This window comes from Lepidochelys olivacea (assembly GCF_965140295.1).
Source record: "Lepidochelys olivacea isolate rLepOli2 genome assembly, chromosome: 8".
Lineage (NCBI taxonomy): Eukaryota > Metazoa > Chordata > Testudines > Cheloniidae > Lepidochelys > Lepidochelys olivacea.
In genome coordinates this window covers 51,632,416-51,645,931 of record NC_140418.1, presented here as the reverse complement: position 1 = coordinate 51,645,931, position 13,516 = coordinate 51,632,416, and the positions used below count along the sequence as shown (strand labels likewise).

General features: G+C 43.8%; 1 protein-coding gene across 2 annotated transcripts in view; it reads right to left on the bottom strand.

The window, feature by feature from the left end:
• Nucleotides 1–13,516, bottom strand: part of RASAL2 (RAS protein activator like 2) — a 267,847-nt gene that overhangs the window by 53,347 nt on the left and 200,984 nt on the right. For both annotated transcript variants that reach the window (XM_084637148.1, XM_084637147.1), the window contains exon 5: nucleotides 2,268–2,377. In XM_084637148.1, the coding sequence (XP_084493274.1) occupies nucleotides 2,268–2,377 (110 nt within the window). The remainder of the gene's footprint in view (nucleotides 1–2,267; nucleotides 2,378–13,516) is intronic.

Genomic DNA, 13,516 nt, shown 5'->3' with positions numbered 1-13,516 from the left:
TTGGCTGCCTATCATAGCTCCTGCTGAGTCCTTTAGAATTTCTGTGCAAATACATTAAAAATTCAATTTTCATGTCACAGGGCCAAGGGCCGGCAAAGTCACAAATGCCAACAACGCCCTCTGACCACTACCCAGAAAAAGGATTGCTGTGCTCAGAGTGTGGAGCAAGCCCGGTATTAGAAAGCAGAGTAGCTTAATTCCCAACTATCTTAGCAACTCTTGTCTGACCCCCTCCTAGCAGCATCTCTAGCGCGGGGACAAGGCGGAGGAGGTGTTGGAGTAGGAGCTGCAGTTGATAGGGGAATGGTGGCAAAGATGTGTGGGAGCTACAGACTGCAGGGGCACGAGGCACAGAAGTGGGAGTTCTGAGGACAGTGCTGTAAGGGGGAAGGTTGGTGTGGAAGCGCTGGGGGACGAGAGATAGGGAAAGCAGCAGCTTTCAATCATGCCAGCCAGCCTCCCTTTCAGGCTGCTATACTTTGCATCTAGCTCTCCAGCTCCCCATTTCCTCACCCCCTATATTGGGCCCTACCACTGGAACGCCTCAATTCATTTGCCCACTGGGCCATTATTTTTAAATTCAGCCCTAGGCGTCTTAAGAGGATCATGGCACATTAACACAACAGACTGATGGTGCCAAATGGCATCAGGGCCTGAAATAGAATTTACAGTTTGCAAATCATTGCCGAGTCCCTTAGGTCTATCTGATTATTCATGTCTGCATGCTAAAAACCTGTGTGCTATCTTTTAGGAGAAAAAATAGGGTGTGTAGAGTAGCCAGCTTCTACACCAAAGTAACTGGTGTTAAATATAATTACCCCTTTCCACCCTCAGAAAACAGTGCTTCCCTTATGCAGTAAGAGCAAATGTCCATCAATCCACATGTAGCAAGGCGGCATTCTCAGCTGAAACCATGTGTAGCCAGAGGAACACAAATGCAGGCTTTACACTACTCATGGGTGTAAGACTTTATATCAGAAAACTTTGTTTAAAGTTCGCAAAATCCCCCATTAAAAACCACAAGGTATCACCAGGTAGTGACCGTATTCACCACGTTTAAGCCTTTGGAGTCAATTTTCATAGCTGAGTTATAAGTCCCCGATAATAGGAATTTATGACAGACCTTTAGTCAAAATAGCATGGGTGACATGGCAATGATTGAAGGAGCAGCACATCATCCACTTTGTTGGCTACATCCTGTAAGCAGTTTCTCCATAACTCACAAAGTTAACAAGGCCTCTAACATCTGAAGCCTTGCTGTCTCCACGATTTTATGGTGCTGCTTTTTAAGAAGGCAGCACTATCGACTGAAGCAGCGCAGCATGACAGACACAAATAATGAATTCAGCCCAGCAGAGAGAGCGAAAACGCATTAAACACACAATAATGTTGTAAAGTCAAAGAAGCCTGTCAGGGTCCTAAGTACTGGGCAGCCCATTTACCACTCAATCCAACTCTACCACTGGGCTTCACAGAGTAAAAAATAACCTGTCCGGCTTCCAGTAAAGATGATCATGACACTTTACAAAAGCGAAAAATGCAGTTGAGGCGAGTAAAAACCAAAACATATTGCCCCTCCCCAAGCCACCAGCAAAATACAAGCAAGCAAAGATATACTGACTGAGAATGCTAAAGTGCGTCTCACCAAACTAGCTTCTGAATTTTGGGAGCTGTAATCCTGACTTCTAGTTTTCTGAAGAACAGGCCCTGCTTCCATTAAAGAAATTCACACTGCGGTAAGTACATGATTGTATCTGACAACAGTATGAATCCCCAATAGTGATGCTCTGCAGTACAGTATGTGTTGGGGATTTGCACTGTAACTACACCACACAACCCCTAATGAAGATGCACTGCATCAGGATATTTGTGTTTGCAGTGCTGTAAATACACTGGTGTAAATTTCTCTAATGCAGACAGGGCCACAATACTGTATTGTGAAACTTAACACTTATAAGGTGTTTGGAGACCTGGGAGGAGAGGTGCTAAAAAAGAACAAGATATTTTAGTGCAGACATTTAAGCAAACCCTTTTTCACCAGCCATCTTTAGGACTAGTAACAATCTCATCTGATGGAAGCACACGCAACATTTAACAGGCCAACAGATATATTTCTGATCGTTTAAAAAACAAAACCACTCTAGTTGTCCCTCATTTCTGTCAGTTTGCAGGCATGCTTACACAGACTAACACGTGTTGCCAGGCATTTTTGGAAGAGTTGAGCTGAAACTACCAGCCTCCTTCTGAGGAAGTGCAGAAACTCCTACCTGTCATCAGCGTTGCGGAGAGATGGAAGACGGAAACTTGTATTCCTGTCCAGCTTTGACTGGCTCTTTGTCCTCTTGATGGAGCCTTTCAGACGTTTGCTGAAGAAGCCCTAAAATGAAGTGTCATAGCAAGTGAAACAGGGAAACTCTTATGCAAGTAATGACTAAACCAAATGGGCCTCTCTCTACTTTATAAACCAAAAATGCTTCAGTCTCCAACAAAACTCAAACTGCTCATAACCCCATTAAGGTACAATAAAAATTATTGCATGACAAGAGGAGAAGTTATAGTACAAAGAGTAGTAACTTGACATTTCCAGATTTTGACTGCATGACAGACTGCATTACAAGACCATCAGTTAAAGTAGAGCTGTGTTAATAAGAGAGCAATGGAAGCCACACCTAAATATTTTGTTAAGAGAAGACACACTTTACATTTTTTGAGCTCAGCATTGCTTGCTTATCTCCTCTTCTGTCCTGTAAATCACTGAGTACATGTGCCAAATTATGTCCAAGGTTTGCCAACACACAAGCATTCCTGGCCCAATCAATGCAAATTTAGCAAGTTTTCATCCAATGGGATCAAGCAATATTTTATTGGCTGAAACACCACTCTCTCTTCTTTTTGGTGAAAGAGTCACACATAGATATTTCACTTTAACTTGGCATAGCTATCATGGGATATATTAAATGCATCTAAGTTAAATCGTATTTCTTTACGGAAAAGCATAGCCTGGTAAGAGAAATTTGCCTAACTTCACAGGCTGTTTCTCTATAAGCAAAGTCAAGGGAATTTTACAAGAGATGTCAAACACAGTTGTACCCTCACGGGTGTTGAAAATTCACTTACCGCCCTCCTCCCTTCTCTCCAATTTCTAACTCAAATTGGTTCCCCTCTTCCCTCCTTCTCTAACTACCTCTAGAGATGGAGCACTGAGGACTGAGTGTAGGCTCTGTTCAATTTTCAAATGCAGACGAGCGTTTCAGAGGCCAAAATTTACAGAAAATTCTGAGAAAACTCCTCTCCCCCACCACCCACAAGTTCTTCAGTTAGCACTAGATGCCAATATCCTCACCCTCATTCAGCCTTCTTTGAGGGAAATGTGAGGAGGGCAGCAGATTAATAAAAGCTCTTCCACCCTCTTCTTCCAAAATTGGTAAGAAGCTCTTCTGAGCAGAAGGAGATCGCCTCATCCCCAAATACAATACCAGCCAAAACAGGAAAGAACTTGCTCGAATGCAGCTGCTTGAGAAGTGTTCCCCAAACCTTTGCACAGCCCCATGACCCAGTGAAATGATTGCTATGCTAAAAGAAGTCTGTTTCCTGCATCTGCTGCTGCCATCTGGGGCTGGCTGTCCCCCAGATTAGGGGTGATTCTTACAAGGCAACACCCCACAAAGTTGGTTAATGGCTAGGGAACATCTACCTAATGCTCCTTGACAAATCTTGGGAGAGAAGGGGAAAGCTTTCCCCCTTCCCAGAAACTGGAAGAGGCAGGGCAGGGAATGCAGCCCTCTCCCTTTCCCTCCCCGCAACACCCTCAACCCAGAAAATTTCGAAGTACAGGGTACATGTTGTCCATTAAGGGGAAAAGACATCTGAAAAAGGGAATGAGTGTTTGTGGCTATACAAATCACTGAAACTCTAACTAGGTTCCTGGACCTTTTGGGCCAGATCTTGAAAAGGTGCCTTTAAAAATGTTGCAATTGATCCAGAAGAATGAAAGCACTTTCATTTAGTCTGACTTTCCATCACAAGAGGTAACAAGACCCAGCTACTGGGACTTGGCCCTGGTGGACCTTGGCCGCATTCCAGCACTACGTGGCATGCTCAAAGTGCAGACGCTGTGAAGCTGAACACTTCTGCTGCGCTGCGCCATGCCCTGCACACTGCCCCTGCCCTCCAAGCAACAAACTAGACAGGCCCTCCTGACCTGACAAGAGTCAGAATGGGGCCCCAAACTGTTTTTGAAGTTAATTGACTCCATTCCCAGCAGAGATGGACCCCCGACTGTTAACTCTTTTAGTGTTTATAATCATTTTAGTGTCACATGACAGGGACAATGGACTTTTTTACTGAGCAAAATGTATAACAGGTTAACTGGTCAAATATGGCTATCCAAATGCTGGTTATAAATGACAACTTTCAGGATAGCCAGATGTGTAGTGCTATCACTCTGACAAAATAAAAAATCACAAGCAAATCGCAAAAATTTTTTTTGTTTGTTTCTGAAAACACATTAAATTGTTTGCATCTTAGTTGTTCTCTGTACTTTGCTATGGGATCACGTAAGGCTGATGACTGGAGATGAATAAATTGGGAGCAGCATGAAAAATTCACACATGCTAGAAAAACTGAGATGAGCTTTTTGACCTTTATGTTTCTTTGCTAAAAGAAATCTCTCAAAATGTGGAATGCAAAAATAAAGGGGAGGTGGCATCCAGCATTTATTTGCAGCAAACACTATCCAACTAAAAAAAGAAGAAATCTTTTTAAACACTAATTCCGCCTGAACAAATTTTTCTTTCCCTGAGTTCAACACTATATTTAAAGAGACATCATATGGTTAAAATAATTTTTAGGAAAAAAATTCCTTGTCAATGCTATTAGTAGTACCTTAGTGGGTAGTTCTCTCCCCCCCCCCCCCTTTTTTTTTTTTTGTTGCTATTTATGCTCCTTATAAGTATAGCATTTACCTGAGCACAGATAGTTGAAAACAGACACTTTTTGGTTCTCATTTCCTAGCAGAGGAGTATTTCTTTTTAAAAAACAGTTTAAATTTAATGAAACATTTCCATTGGTGGTTTTAAAACAAAACAAAAGACTCTTGCTACCTCAACTGTAAAAAACAGGTATACAAATACTTTATTAACAACACACCAGGGTGTTTGTGATGATTAATTAGATGCAAAGCACTCTGGAGATGAACAACACTATATAAATGCTGACATTTAAGGAGTCAAACAGTAAAAGAATAACTGTACGAGAGTTCTTCCCTAATCAGACTCTCTCGACATTGCTTCAACACTCCACTCCTAAAGAGACAAATGGCAAATTCAATACAAACCAACTTTACCCCTCAAAACCACACCAGCAGAATCTCACATGTGCCTTCTTATCTTCACGTCACTTGAAAACTCAGCAGCAGATTAAGAGTCCCACTACTTTCTGTCCAAACGATGTGCCAACCAAGGGTATGTCCACACTACAGTTGCTACAGGAGCTCAGCTACAGGGCTGCAGTCGTGCCACTGTAGCACCGTAGTGCAGACAGTTCCTAAATCGACAGAAAGGGGGTTTCCACCTATGCAGGTAACCCACCTCTTTGAGAGGCAGTAGCCAGACGGATGGAAAAATTATTTCATCACCCTACCTGTATCTACAATGGGGGTAAGGTCAATCTAACTATGTCACGCAGGGCTCGGGTTACCAGATGTCCTGGTTTTATAGGGACAGTCCCAATTTTTGGGTCTTTTTCTTATATACGCTCCTATTACCCTCCACTCCCATCCTGATTTTTCACATTTGATGTCTGGTCACCCTATGCAGGGCACAAAATTTTTCACAGCCCTGAGTGATGTTGCTAGGTTGATCTAATTTTTAAGTGTAGACCAGGGCTCAGAAGAGGTGAATAAAGTGGGACTTTACAAATGCAGTTTTCAGTGGCAAAGAGAAGGAAGGGGACTATAATCCCTGACAGCAGACATTAAGTGTGATGGGATGATAGCTGTAAAATGCATCTATGCATCACTTATAGCAGCATCATTACTGCAAAACAGGACACCGGCTCTCCTGTATCTCAATACATCAGGGGACAATCACCAGGGGAGGAGGATATGGATGCCCAAACAACCAGCTTCACAGACAACATGGCATGAATGACAATACTTAACTACTGCACACTACAGACATAAGTATTTTTCACTTTGGGGAGAAGAGTTTGTGCATAACAAATAGTGCTTCTCTTCGTAATTTCCACAGCAACCAACAAGCTAATAATAATAATGTGAGCTATCCAGTAAAACACAACATTCTCAGCAGAGATCTAGGAGCAGTAAAGTCAGGGTGGAATGGGTGACTGGAAGACTTAGCATCTATGCAACCTTTTTGGATGTAAAATTCAACCTAAATTATCATCTCTTTGAGACAGGGACATTGTCTTTGATGTGTTGGGAAAGTGCCATGTTCATTTATGGTACTGTATTCGTAGCAGTAGTAATACATTATTATTAGCCATAACAATAGGAGTGACTCCTGGACTCTTCCCATCTCAGGTTAAAGGGATTACAGACTGGATGAATTATGGAAATGGCCATCATCTCAATGGAGATAGCGATAGTTGTAGTTATTGCTGCCCCACTAGAAATGCTTTCTAGCTGTTACTGAATGTTCTGAAGAGTAGAACTTTTTTTTATTACATTCCTCACAAGAGGCTATTGAGAAAGCTTAGAAACCAAGGTGAAAAGTTGTATCATATGTTAAAAATCCAGAGAAGAGACCAAAAGCAAAGCATATGGGAAATCTGCCCGATCTCAGAGTGGAAGGAAGTTAATAGTGGGGGTACTCCAAGAATGAGTACTGTGAACAGTGAGGCTCACCTTTCTTTATAGAACATTAATAAATGTAACAAAACAAAGATGGAGAAGTTTGCTGACAGACAAATTATTCAGGTTACTAAAATATTAGAGAACTATGAGAGACTCTAGAAGATCCTAATAAAAACTAACTGATCAGGCAACAGAAAGACAGATAAATCTCACCATGCTCATGGTAGCATATTGGGCAAACCCCACAACAAAGTACCACAGATTACGAATGAGATGTAAACTCATCAAAAAAAGATCTGGCAGTACAAGTCACTGTGGACACCTCAGTGAAGATGCCTTCTTGACATACAGCATTAAAAATAAAACAAAAGATTTTCTATGTATTGAGAAAGGATAAAATGTAATAAAGAAAACATAAAATGGTGTTAAATAAATGCACTGGACTTCCTCACTCTAAATATGGCATTCTAGTCTGGTTATCTCATCTCAGTACAGACAATGTCAAAAAAAAATTAAATTAAAACAAGCCAAGATAAGAAAAACAAAATTGATTAGAGGCAGAGAGTAAAAGGATTTACATATATAGATAGATTTGAAAGACTAAGATTATTTGGTTTAGAAATAAAAATAAAATGGAATCAGAGGTATACAAAAACATTAAGGTATAGAAAAACAAAAGCTAATTGGGCTCCCCTATTCATTCTGCTGCATACCACAAAATAAGGGGTAAAACTGAAATCTGAGATACATCAAATTTAAAAATGTGTAACAGGAGATTTTTTTTTCATGCTCTCTATAATCAGTCTGAGAATTCACTGACACAAGATATTAGAGAGACAAATGTTTCAGCAAGATTAAAAAAGGATTACACATTTATGTAAGTAGGAATAATGTTTGCAGTTGCATCAGACAGGTTTAAAAATAACAAGGAGATTGAGCAATCCTCATGCTTCAGGGGGCAAGCTGACTGCCAGCTAGGTTCAGGAAGGAATTTTTCTCCAGTAGCACAGTGCTGCACGCTTGACCAGGTGCATCATTTTAAACCTTCCTCTGAATTATTTGGTATTGGCCACTACCGAAGGAAGGATTGAGAATAAGATGGAGAAATAATCTGTTTTGTTTTACCAATTCCTATGTTTCTAGGAGTAAAGTGTAATTAATTAAGTGTAGAAAGGAACAGGTCCAAAGAACACAGCGGTACATGCATAAGAGCATTACATTTCATAGAAGCGATTTTGTGGAAATGAGAGGAACACTGAGCATGGTGCAGAGGAAGGCTGTATTAAAATGTGTGTGTAGAGAAAGACTAAAGAATGCTAAACTACTATAATCAAGGTTCAGCAGTTCAATTATCCTGCAGAATTAAAATACAAGGAACAAGCGGGCAGCCTCTGTAACTTCAGCATTGTAAGCTCAAAGAGAGAGTGAAAAGTCTTCAATGGAAATAGAGAATGTGAAGGGTACCAAATAAGGCTAGAGTCACACTTCAGGTTTGTGACGGAAGATAAGGGAAGCAAAAAAGCAGAATGAGTTAGTGTTATCCAAAAAGGTGAAGGGGAGTTGGAAGGGCTTTTATAAATATACTAAGGGTATGTCTACACTACAAATTTAGGTCGAATTTATAGAAGTTGATTTTTAGAAAGCGATTTTATACAGTAGATTGTGTGTGTGTCCCCACTAAGCACATTAAGTCGGCGGGGTGCATCCACAGTACAGAGGCTAGCGTCGACTTCTGGAGCATTGCAATGTGGGTAGCTATCCCACATTTCCCACGGTCTCCGTCGCCCATTGGAATTCTGGGTTAAGCTCCCAATGCCTGATGGGGCAAAAACGTTGTTCGGGGTGGTTCTGGGTACATGTCATCAGTTGTTCCTCCCTCCGTGAAAGCAAAGGCAGACAATCATTTCGGGCCTTTTTTCTGTGCAGGCACCATATTGCTTTCAGCAGACGGTGCAGTAGGACTGCTAACTTTCGTCATTGAACCACCGCTTCCGCTGCCACTCTGCTCTCCTGAATCCACCTTGCAGGTCATCAGCCACCACTTCCGCTGCAACTCTGCTCTCCTGGTGGTCTTGCAGGGCCACTTCCGCTGCAACTCTGCTTGACTGCTCTTATCTCGCCATAACACAGCAAACGTGCAGCCCTCTCAGCTGTTGTGTCCTGGCAGCAGACAGTGCAGTAGGTCTGCAAACCATTGTCACTGAACGACCGCTTTCCCCTGCAACTCTGCTCTCCTGCAAATGCCATACCGTGGCAAGCATGGAGCCCGCACAGATCACCGCGGCAGTTATGAGCATTGTAAACACCTTGCGCGTAATCATGCAGTATGTGCAGAAGCAGACGAGGAGACAACGAGAGTGATGAGGACATGGACACAGACTTCTCTCAAAGCACAGGCCCCTGCAATTTGGCTATCCTGGTGGCAATGGGGCAGGCTCATGCCATGGAACGCCAATTCTGGGCCTGTGAAACAAGCACAGACTGGTGGGACCGCATAGTGTTGCAGGTCTGGGATGATTCTCAGTGGCTGCGAAACTTTCACATGCATAAGGGCACTTTCATGGAACTTTGTGACTTGCTTTCCCCTGCCCTGAAGCGCAAGAATACTGAGATGAGAGCAGCCCTCTCATAGTTCACAAGCGAGTGGCAATAGCCCTCTGGAAGCTTGCAATGCCAGACAGCTACCGGTCAGTCGGGAATCAATTTGGAGTGGGCAAATCTACTGTGCGGGGCTGTTGTGATGCAAGTAGCCAGCACAATCACTGAGCTGCTGCTATCAAGGGTAGTGACTCTGGGAAATGTGCAGGTCGTAGTGGATGGCTTTGCTGCAATGAGATTCCCTAACTGTGGTGGGGCAATAGATGGAACGCATATCCCTATCTTGGGACTGGACCACCAAGGCAGCCAGTACATAAACTGCAAGGGGTATTTTTCAATGGTGCTGCAAGCACTGGTGGATCACAAGGGATGTTTCACCAACATCAGTGTGCAATGGCTGGGAAAGGTACATGATGCTCGCATCTTCAAGAACTCTGGTCTGTCTGAACAGCTGCAGCAAGGGACTTACTTTCCAGACCAGAAAATAACCACTGGGGATGTTGAAATGCCTATAGTTATCCTTGGAGACCCAGCCTACCCCTTAATGCCATGGCTCACGAAGCCGTACACAGGCAGCCTGGACAGTAGTCAGGAGCTGTTTAACTATAGGCTGAGCACGTGCAGAATGGTAGTAGAATGTGCATTTGGACATTTACAAGCGCGCTGGCGCAGTTTACTGACTTGGTTAGATCTCAGTGAAACCAATATTCCCATTGTTATTACTGCTTACTGTGTGCTCCACAATATCTGTGAGAGTAAGGGGGAGACATTTATGGCAGGGTGGGAAGTTGAGGCAAATCATCTGGCCGCTGATTACGCGCAGCCAGACACCAGGGCGGTTAGAAGAGTACAGCAGGGCGCGCTGTGCATCAGAGAAGCTTTGAAAACCAGTTTCATGGCTGATCAGGCTACTGTGTGAAAGTTCTGTTTGTTTCTCCTTGATGAAAACCCACCCCCTTAGTTCACTCTAATTCCCTATAAGCCAACCACCCTCCCCTCCCCCCTTCCATCACCGGTTGCAGAAGCAATAAAGTCATTGTTGTTTCAAATTCATGCATTCTTTATTAATCTGTCACACATAGGGGGATAACTGCCAAGGTAGCCCGGGAGGGGTGGGAGAGGAGGGGAGGAGGGAAGGAAAAGGCCACACTGCACTTCAAAACTTATTGAATGCCAGCTTTCTGTTGCTTGGGCAGTCCTCTGGGGTGGAGTAGTTGGGTGCCCAGAGGGCCCCCCCTCCCCCACGTTCTTGGGCATCTGGGTGAGGAGGCTATGGAACTTGGGGAGGAGGGTAGTTGATTACACAGAGGCTGCAGCGGCGGTCTGTGCCTTTCCTGCACCTCAACCGTATGCCGGGGCATATCAGTTTTATCCTCCAGTAGCATTGCATCCTGCCTCCTTTCATCATGCTGCCGCCACCTCTCCTGTTGCTCCTGCCATCTATCCTCTCGTGCATCCCTCCTGTCCTCACGTTCATTTTGTGCTTTCCTGGACTCTGCCATTGTCTGTCTCCACGCATTCTGCTGGGCTCTTTCAGTTTGGGTGGACTGCATGAGCTCAGAGCACATTTCATCATGAGTGCATTTTTTTCACCTTCTTATCTGTGTTAGCCTCTGGGACAGAGATGCTAGTCACAGCGTTGAAACATTTGTAGCTGCGGGAGGAAAAAAAGGGAGATTAAAACTGAAAAAGACACACTAGCCATTTAAAAGGAGGGGCTGATGTTTTCGGGTTAACGTGCAGCACAAACCCAACTACCCCCCCCCCCCAATTCTCTGGGCTGATCGCTTCACCCCTCTCCCCCACCGCATGGCTAACAGCGGGGATGATTTCTTTTCAGCCACAGGCAAACAGCCCGGCAGGAACGGCCACCTCTGAATGTCCCCTGAATAAAATTCCCCTATTTCAACCAGGTGACCAAGAATGATATCACTCTTCTGAGGATAACACATAGAGACAAAGAATGGATGTTGCTTGAATGACAGCAAACACTGGGACCACATGCTGCCATGCTTTCTTATGCAATGTTTCCAGACTACATGCTACTGGCCTGCCATGGTAAAGTGTTCTACCATGGAAGAAGCAATAAGGCTGCCCTCCCCAGAAACCTTTTGCAAAGGCTTTGGGAGTACCTCCAGGACAGCTTCATTGAGATGTCTTTGGAGGATTTCCACTCCCTCCCCAGACACGTTAACAGACTTTTCCAGTAGCTGTACTGGCCGCAAATGCATCCCAAGTCTTCAGGGCAAAGTAATCATTAAACACGCTTGCTTTTAAACTGTGTATTATATTTTCAACTCACCAGAGCTGCCTTCTCCGCCTTCAAGGTCTGGGAGCCCGGGTTGGGAGGGTATTGGATCCAGGGTGATAAACAGTTCCTGGCTGTCAGGGAGAATGGTTTCTCCACTTGCCTGGTGTGCGCTATCATCTTCCTCATCTCCAAAATCCTCATCCCTGTTGCATGAGACTCCCCTTCCCCTTGCTCGAGTCCACGTACAGGGGTGGGACAGTGGTAGGGGCACCCCCTCATCATAGAAGCAGCATGTCTGGGGCTCTGACCCTGAGCGGGCGTTTGCCTCTTGGGTTTTTTGGTAGGCTTGCCTAAGCTCCTTATGTTTCACACTGCACTGCTGCGGGTCCCTGTGATAGCCTCTGTCCTTCATGCCCTTGGAGATTTTTTCAAATATTTTGGCATTTCGTCTTTTGGAATGGAGTTCTGATAGCACGGATTCGTCTCCCCATACAGCGATCAGATCCAGTACCTCCTGTTCGGTCCATGCTGGAGCTCTTTTACGATTCTGGGACTCCATGGTCACCTCTGCTGATGAGATCTGCACGGTCACCTGTGCTGATCAGCTTGCCACTTTGGCCAAACAGGACATGAAATTCAAAAGTTCGTGGGGCTTTTCCTTTCTACCTGGCCAGTGCATCCGAGTTGCGAATGCTGTCCACAGCGGTCACAATGGAGCACTGTGGGATAGCTCCCAGAGGCCAATACTGTTGAATTGCATCCACACTAACTCAAATTCGACCCGGCGATGTTGATTTCAGTGCTAATCCCTTCGTCGGGGAGGAGTACAGAAATTGATTTTAAGAGCCCATTAAGTCGACAAAAATGGCTTTGTTGTGTGGACGGGTGCAGGGTTAAATCGATCTTAACGCTGCTAAATTCAGCCTAAACTCGTAGTGTAGACCAGGGCTAAGGGAAAAAAGTCCTGGCAAGAAGCTAGGTTCATCAATAAACATGAAAACAAACAGTTATGGGGAAAAAATTAAAAAAAACCCTAGTTTTTAACAAGACAAATAGAGAGGTATGAGAAATTGGGCAATAACAAGGACTTTGCAAAAAAATTAATACAAACTAGTACAGGAAAACACAACAGGAGGGACACGTGATATGGATTCCAGGGTCCTAAATTAATTAAGTTAACAAACCACCGTGAATTATTTTGGAAAATTCACAGAGAAACAAGCATGTTTCAGATATCTGGGGAGAGTTAAGAGAGAAGCAGTACTGCACTTTCAGGCCCCGGTTCTGCAAGTTACTTCAGCACATGTGTAACTAAACCAAAGAGTAGTCTTTCTGACTTCAGTGGGATGGTGCACATGCTTAAGCAGCTTGCTGAAGAGGGTCCTAAAACCAGGAAAGAGCAATCCTAGCAACTAATATCCAGTGATTCTAACTTTAATCCCAAATCAAGAAATAAATATTAGCAGAAAGAGGTCTAGTCATCTGGATGATGACAAAAATATGGGTGATAAACATCAGGGCTTTATGAAGAACAAATCACATACAACTCTCTTAGTACTGTTTAATCAAGCAGCAAAATTTGCAATGAAGGGACTGCAGTAGACGTAAAGCCTTTAGAGCCAAAATTATGGCTCAAGGCTACGGAAGCACCTCTGCACAGATAGACACTCTTTGGGCTGTGCAGCACACCAATGTCCCAAAACTGTGCAGAAGGAGTGCAAGCAGCCAGATCTTGTTTGTTCCATGTGCTGAGAGGAGGAAACAAGTTTCTTGCCCCTCTATTCCTCCATCATACTTGCACACAGCTTGCCATAATGTGCACCTATACTACAGAAAAGCGCTTCATTCACAAT